The sequence below is a fragment of the Ornithodoros turicata genome, chromosome 1 (assembly GCF_037126465.1).
Source record: "Ornithodoros turicata isolate Travis chromosome 1, ASM3712646v1, whole genome shotgun sequence".
In the NCBI taxonomy this organism is placed as follows: Eukaryota; Metazoa; Arthropoda; class Arachnida; order Ixodida; family Argasidae; genus Ornithodoros; species Ornithodoros turicata.
Window position 1 is genome coordinate 172,355,085 of NC_088201.1, and position 8,441 is coordinate 172,363,525.

General features: G+C 45.8%; 1 protein-coding gene across 1 annotated transcript; it reads left to right on the forward strand.

Moving 5' to 3' along the window:
- Positions 1–7,644: 7,644 nt before the first annotated feature.
- On the forward strand, positions 7,645–8,139 carry LOC135390009 (uncharacterized). The gene has a single exon (XM_064620033.1). The coding sequence runs from the start codon at positions 7,645–7,647 to the stop codon at positions 8,137–8,139; it is 495 nt and encodes a 164-aa protein (XP_064476103.1).
- Positions 8,140–8,441: the final 302 nt, after the last annotated feature.

Below are 8,441 nucleotides of genomic sequence, written 5' to 3' on the forward strand. Positions count from 1 at the left end.
CAGGAAAGACGGCAAAGCCTTCATATCCCAGCTACCTTGTCTCTGACTTGTTTCGTGCCGTCGCGTTGCTCAGGCGGGCTGGCTCCAGCAACTTCTCTTCTCTGTTGCTGAAAGAGCAAGGAAAGGTCCTTAGGCGGGAATTGCGTTAACACCCGACGTAGAATAACCGCATACTGCGCACTGGCTACTCCCAACGCGTCCAGAGCAGTTTCTTTGTAGAAGCGCCGAAGTTGCGAAGCTTGGAATATTTAAACATTTTGGATGCTTGAAATGGGTCGAAGCGCCAGCAGCTGGTCGTTCTGTTTCGCAATGAGCAACTCCGGACTTCTGAACCTCTGGCGATGTAGGAAAACAGAGGACTCATTTGTCGCCGCTGATCCGCATACCTTAAATCGAACGCTTGACGTCGGCTGTTTACATAGGATATAAGTTACTTGAACTCCTTGATTTGAGCCAAACCGTGGTTGAAGTGAATGGTGGCATCGAAGTGCTTGCAAAAATCCTGCCATTCCCGGAGATTTCTCAAAAACTTCGGTACCTGGAACTTAGTAAGGCTTTTGCCCTGCCGAGTGCTACTGACCAAAAGGCGGGGTGTCCTGGTGCCGTCCGAGTAACAGACGTGCTCTCGCGATCATCTCTCAGAGTCCTTGTTAGTACTGCAAGTTCCGTTTCCGGCTGGACTTCGGGGTTCTCTTGCAGCACATTCTAGAGCAGTCGAGAGATTGGCGTTTCTTCACCAGATAATCGAGAGTTGTTTCGATGGCTTCCTAGGAAGGATCCTGCTGACCAACTTGTAAGTTGAGATGCGTGATTGTGAGCGTCAGGTAGCCACGAATGCCAACTGGTGTAGGCTTTAGGAACAATAACATCTTACTATCCGAAGTAAACAGGCATCGTTTTCTTCTCCTGTAGAATCTGGTACGTATCACTGATGAATCCATGCGAACTGTGGGTCTGTCTGTGAGACGTACCTTGGCGTAGGTTCATACAGGACCTAGCGCAGTGGGTTTCAGGTGTTTCATACCGCAAAATGCAGGTATATTTATTAACACCTTTTTGATCCAGCTACTGTTCAATAGGTTCTTCTGATATCTTACATTGGGGGTGGTGAAACCAACGGTTGCCTATTCTACACTCTCAGAAAGAAACCGGATACTAAGGATTAAAAAACGATGCGTTTTCTAACGCATATTTTATGTGTCAGGTGCTTACCCATAGAAGCGCTGACGGATAAAAAGGAAAAAAAAAATGAAGCGTCCTTGGCCGTGTTTTAAGAGGGGTAGGGTGACGGATACCCCATCTGTCACCGCATAGCCTTTACTTTTCGCTATCCCCCCCCCACACACACACACACTCCCGTACGTTGTGGGTATAAAAACGGTTCCCTTTCGTCCCGGTCGTCGGCTCCCGCGAAATTTAAATAATTTGCAGCGAAAAGTCTGTTTTTTTTTTTTTTTGCAAAGGGCAAAGATGCGTCTTTCGTCACAAATTATTTAGATTTCGCGGGGCTTGACGGACGCGGCCTTTCGGACGATCATCGTTTTTGCTTATATAGCAAGACACGAACGAGTCCGACGCAGTTGCGTTGGACCCGTCAGGTGGAGCGCCGCGGGAACGTAAGATTCCTGCAAGCCTGTGCACTGTAGACTTTTGACAAGCACTTTTACATTGGAGGCTGAACAGTAACGATAAACACGGCAAGGTTATCACAAAACATTTTTAATGCAGGCAGATGTACAATTTGGCATACATTTTTTCCCTAAAATAGTTGAAAGCACCTTACATGAGCTTTCTACACTGAGTGACGAAATACTTCATCACAAACTGAATGACTCACTGCAAGTTAATACACAGAAAAATATCTCCAATCGTGCAGTCTTACAGATAGGAACTTTCATGGCTCATGTATCACAGAGTAACGCGTAATACAGGGTAATGCACAGGTAAAGTATAACGCTTGTGTGTCCCAAACAGAGAACTTGGATATATTTTACTGTACGCTAACACAAACAACTAGTAACGAGAAAAATAAAACAGAGCTGTTAGAACGCGAGGGCCTGGGTGATAGATGGAAGCAATCGGCTGTGCAGTATCATAGTTACTTGCTTGTATGTAAATAAGATGACAGAGTGACCTTCAGAGATGAAACAAAAAGCGAAAAGCCATTAGAATGCCAGGTTTTGGGTGATAGATGAGAACACATGGGCTGCACAGTATCACGTTTACTATAGTGGGGTGCAGACTTACCTTAAACAATTAGGCTTACCGAGTCTTGTACTCAAGCAAGATCAGAGGCACCCTAGCCCCTTTGGTAAATGTGCATTGAACAAAACTCTGAAATCGGTCACCGAGAAAGGTATCGTTCAATGAACATCTACCAATGGTGTCTAGGACAGCTCTGATCTGGCTCAAGAACGAGGCTAATTTTCCGTGCATGATTAAGATAGGTCTGTGCCCCACTGTAGCTTGCATGTAAATAAGTACGGAACGCACGAGATTCAGAGCTTTTGAACAACAAACTGTAGAGGACGATGGTATTCCTCTACATGAGCCCCGACCGGCGGTGATGGTATGCCACGAAGAGGCGATGATGGTGGCCTATCTTCATGGCCGCGCCGGTGGAACTGAGGCAGGCGCTCCAGGCGCGTGGCCATCTTCGTCGTTGTCCACCGGCCGCTACAAAACAAAAAATTGTGGCAGTAGACAGGCACAAGTATGGAAGACATCATATCACAGGGTACTGTGTGCTAAAAGACTACTTATATGGCCCAGTAGGAGGGGTCCATAAATACACAGGTAAATAAATGACTGCAACAGAATGTTGTGTGTTGAGAAATAAAATCACTAAACATTAAACACGAACTAAACGTCAGTAAACACAATGTTGCTCTCAAGGTGATACTAAATGGAACATGGGTTAAGACATGGGGTAGTTGACGGCTGTGGGTGTATTGGGGGGGGGTACAGCATGCCCACATTAGTAGCACTGCACTACGATAGCCATCCTTCATCTTAAGACTCTCCAACCCATAGCAACAATAAATTTAACACTGACCAGACCCTCGTGAGCACTGCCGCTAGATGCATCCCCCTTTATTTTCGTCTTTACTTTGTGGCGGCGCATACATCAATTAAATCTTGAAGCCGCTTACTACGGTAGCGTTTTTCAAATGCTGGACCGCTCTTCATGACAAAGACCTGCAGGAATCCAAGTAGCTGTCCATATGCAGATGGGTACGTAATGCCCCTGATGCCCTTGAGCTATAATGAGAGCCTGGCATGCGTTTTCCCATCGAGTGGGTCACCGTTCAGAATAGGAGCCACAGTAACTTAAAACCTTGGCAGCCCCTCCTTCCATTTCTCTTGGTGTTTCTGCAAGGAAGCTGTTGTAAGCCCCCAAGGCAAACTACATTTTGGCATGAAGCCGAATCGGACATAAGCAGTATATAATTACAAATACAGTAGTCCATCTTTATAGTGGACCCCTATATAGTGAAGATTGAATGCAGGGAACACCGGGGAACCTGAATGCTGGATGCTAGGGCGCCTTTAACATGTCACTTCAGCAAATCATTTTCAGATCAATCCCAATCAAATTGGGACAGATGTTCACGTGGGGACGATATGTAGAATCCTGTAGGACACGCAGGTGCCCGCAGGCTGCCCACATCTCCTTGGTCTTCGACACTGCGCAGGTAGAGTGTCAGGTATCATAGTTCCTTTAAAGTGACGGTCTCGTATACTGCCACAACAACAAAGCTATATAATCCAATTCCGTGTGCCTGAAAACGCACTACTGCAAATTTACTCGGTAAATGCAGCGACAGTCATCCCCCCAAATTAATAGGAGCGACGCAGCCCCCTTCTACAACGTCACACCGCTTTTGAGCTCAGCTGCATGGTAGATGACACTGAAAACTGTTTGAAGCATGAGGATCGCTCAAGATTCTTTTGGCGAATGACGAGTATCCCCCACGTAGTTGACTCAAAGCAGCTTCAAAATTTCACTGGCACGCCTTATATACTGCATGTCTCACGAAAATTATCCGGCCGGACAATTCGTGAACAGTTGTATCTAGCGAAATAATTTATTTTAGGCTGGCATCAGTGGGGCATCGGCTACAAGCTATGCGATGTGGTGCTCTAACTGCATGTGACAATTAATTAGATAAATGACTTAACTTTTTCATTTCCCCATGAGACAGCTTTGGGACATCTACCCCATGGCAGAGCACCTCTAGAAACATTTTAGCAAAAAATTCAAAGTGCACACTTAAAGATTTTCTCAAGTAATTAGTAGGTTTCGACTTACAAATTTCTTGCGTGGCGGACCACAACAACGCATTCTTTCGCAGTGCTATCTCACCATCAATTCGTATTTATCTGCCTGCCGCCATTAAAAGAGTTGACGGACAGTTGCACAGACGGGGGTGTTGAGCAGTCTTCAACAGCCGCGGCTTAACTTTTAGATATTAATAATAACAATAATTTGGGGTTCACGTCGCGAAGCAACTACGGTCACGAGCTACGCCACAGCGGTCGGCCTGTGGATTAATTTTGCCCGCCTGAGGGTTCTTTAACGTGCGTGAAATCTCACACACAAGACACGATATTTAATGCCCTCGACAGAGATGGCATGCGTACGCAATCCGTACCAGCCACCGAATTGCCAGCCTCCATGAACGGGTTCGAACCTACAGCTTGGGATTGGAATGCCGACACACTGCCAAAAAAAGCCACCGAGGCAGCACTTTTACATATCTTTCCTACCTTTTTTCCTTTTCGTTTTGTTTTGTGAGAACCTAGATGGACATGCGATACACATCGCTTGTGGGTGAAGTCGTCACGTGGGCGCCATAGCGTGCCTTTGCTCTGACTGGTGCCTTTTGCAATGACAACTGCTGCAGTCGTCGCTGTCAACTAAAAGATACGCCATTGCCTCACGTGACCGCACTGTCCGCCAGTGCTCCGTATTGCATGCAGAGAACAAGTAAATGTATGTCAAAAAGTCAGTCACGGCAGTCGAAGACAATTCAGCACCCCGTATTTAGCAAGTGGATAAACACAAATTGAGGGCAAGACAGCGTTACGAAAAAGCGCACTATTGCTATCCTCTGCACAAGAAATTTGTAAATAAAAACCTATTAATTACTTTAAAAAATAATGGCGCATTGCATCAGAATGGGACCACTTACATAATGTTAGAAGTGGCCCGGACTCTTTTAGTGTATTTTTGCTTTGTAGTTAACTAATTATTTAGTGGAAATACATTTTTTTAACTTTTTAATTATAATGGTTACAGCGAAGGTGTCAATGGTCAAGTTGTGGATGGTGACACGAAACAACGATAACGATGGTTGTAACCCCCTACTGTTTAAGAGTCATTTTTTTCCCCGGTCCGAAGAAATGCGCGCGTACTTCTAAAAATAACACGTGACCTGGCTCCGACGTCCGGAAAGCGCCGAGAGCGGCCGAGAGCGGCCGAGAGCGGCCTCGCTTCACGAAAGAAAGCCGTAGGTTGGCTGCTCTGTTAGCATAACGTACCCTTTTCTGTTGTTTCAAAGACAAAAGCAATGGTAAGGCAAAGGACAGGTTTGTCGTCCCGTAACATGATGCTGATCTAGCAGTTACAGGGGCATGCAATGGTGACAGATAACAGTGCAGGTGGAATGGATCACATATCTCTTTGTTTATTTTGTGACTGTCCAAGAGCGCTGCAGGATTACGCGCTCTTCGGGCTGCGGAGCCAGGTAACGTGGTATTTTTGGAAGTCCACGCGCATTTCTTCGGACCCAGAAAAAAGAAAAGAAACTAATCATACATGGTAGAATGTTGCAACCAACGGTATTCGTTGTCTCGTATCATCGCCCACAACTTCGCCATCGACGCTCGCTGTAATCATTATTCTTAAAAGGTTACAAACTTAATTTTAATTAAATAATTTGTTAATTGGGAAACCAAAATACACAGAAACAGCCCAAGCTACTTGTAACATTATGCAAGTGGTCCCATTCCTACGCAATCCGCCATTATTTTTTAAACGTAAGGTCCATCTTAAATGAAACACCCTGTAGAGAGGATCCACTGTATGCTACAAACAAAAAATGTATCTCATGTTTGAGCACTCAGCTTTATGCTACCCTGCCCACTGGTGCCCTGTTCCCTCAAAACAGTCTCCTTCACTTTTCACGTCTTCAACAGAGTTCAAGGTTTCAAGCCGTGACTACAGCTCTCACCGTGTTTCTACAGGGCACATGGTACTGTCTTTACATTATCGCAGCAACTATTCTTTCCTCCGTTAGCATTCTTCGCAGTGGAGTAAAGATGTAAAGCATAATTTGTGAGGCAGTCAGCGGCAAGCGCTCTTACAGTTAGGTTGACACTTTCTGTATACCCTTCAGCTTACCATACCGGTCCGCATCCAGTGTTCAAGGCTATACGTGTTATTGACTCTTGCGGCGGAACCATGCCTATGCATTTTTGTGCTGCCGGATCATAAACATCCCCCTGCTTATCTCTACCTTGTGATTGGCCACAGTCTTGGACTGCAGCAGCGCCGCAGCTTCAAGTACCAGCATCGGTCCCTCTAGTCCCTTGCAGTCAGCGGCAAGCGCTCTTACAGTTAGGTTGACACTTTCTGTATACCATTCAGGTTACCATACCGGTCCGCATCCAGTGTTCAAGGCTACACGTGTTATTGACTCTTGCTGCGGAACCGTGCCTATGTATTTTTGTGCTGCCGGATCATAAACATCCCCCTGCTTATCTCTACCTTGTGATTGGCCACAGTCTTGGACTGCAGCAGCGCCGCAGCTTCAAGTACCAGCATCGGTCCCTCTAGTCCCTTGCAGTCAGCGACAAGCGCTCTTACAGTGAGGTTGACACTTTCTGTATACCATTCAGGTTACCATACCGGTCCGCATCCAGTGTTCAAGGCTACACGTGTTATTGACTCTTGCGGCGGAACCGTGCCTATGTATTTTTGTGCTGCCGGATCATAAACATCCCCCTGCTTATCTCTACCTTGTGATTGGCCACAGTCTTGGACTGCAGCAGCGCCGCAGCTTCAAGTACCAGCATCGGTCCCTCTAGTCCCTTGCAATCAGCGGCAAGCGCTCTTACAGTTAGGTTGACACTTTCTGTATACCCTTCAGGTGAGCCTAGTTTCTTGCTGTGTTTACAATACCGCCGCTGACTGCAAGAGGTTTTCTATGTAATGGAGTGGTAATATGGCTCCCTGCCACTACACGTGCCTTATTTGTGAGAAACCGTTTACTACACGTGATATCGGTCATTTTCTGTAATGAGTGCAATGCCCCCTTTCACCTTGGTGAATGTTCTAACGTTCGCTCGAACCGAACGAACTGGTCCTGTCAACAGTGCAGAAACGGTGCTAGGCCAAAGAAAAATTCGGCGGTCAATAGCGAGAGTTTCAAGCTCGATAAAATTTATAATATGCTCAAGGAACTTGCACCACTCAACGACAGGGTAAACAACATGAATCAAACACTTGAACAAATGGAAAGCTCGCTCCAACTAATGTCGGATAAATATGACAAAGTACTAGCTGAGCTTGCCTCCCAAAAACAAGAGATAGTTGACTTACGGAAAAGAGTAGCTCGAATGGAAGACTGTTCCGTGAACATGGGTGAGTTGGACGCAGTGAAACGAGACCTGAACAACCTCGAACAATACGGAAGGAAGAACAACCTCGAGATCCATGGCCTTTCTTACGCTCCGAACGAAGACCTGGTAGAAAAACTTGGTCAGGTGGCCGCACTTCTAGGTGTCTCGAAACCTGACACAAGTACAATTGAATCTGTTCACCGACTACCTGCTAAACTAGGTAAAGCGCCGGCCATCATTGCCAGGTTTGCGAACCGCTCGGTCTGTGAACATTGGCTTATGAACAGGAAAAAGCTCAGAGCTCAAAAGATCGACGGCCACGATGTGTTCATAAATGAAAACATGACAGCGGTAAACAGAGTTGTGTTCCACAAGGCGAGAATACTCGGTAAAGAACTTCAATTTAAGTTTGTTTGGAACCGACATGGCACAACTTATATGAGAAAGGACGAGTCTGACAAAGTCCACCGTATCACATGTGCTGCGGATCTCGATAAAGTGGCTCCACAGTAAACTAAAGGACACCCCTCACTTGTATTTGTAATTACCTCTTTATTTATTTATTTTTTTTTCTGCACATGCCCGTGCAAAGTTCTTGCTCTGCGTACTCCCTACAAGACGCGCTCATGACCCTAAACTCTTGTCCACCCACCCATAATTTCTCTTGTTTGCACTTGAACGCCCAGTCTTTACGCAATAAACATGATGATATTGACGCTTTCTTTTCCATAGGATTCAGATTTAGTGTAATTATGTTTAGTGAAACGTGGTTTCTAACAGACGAGGAGTGCTATACATTGCCAGGCTATATGCAC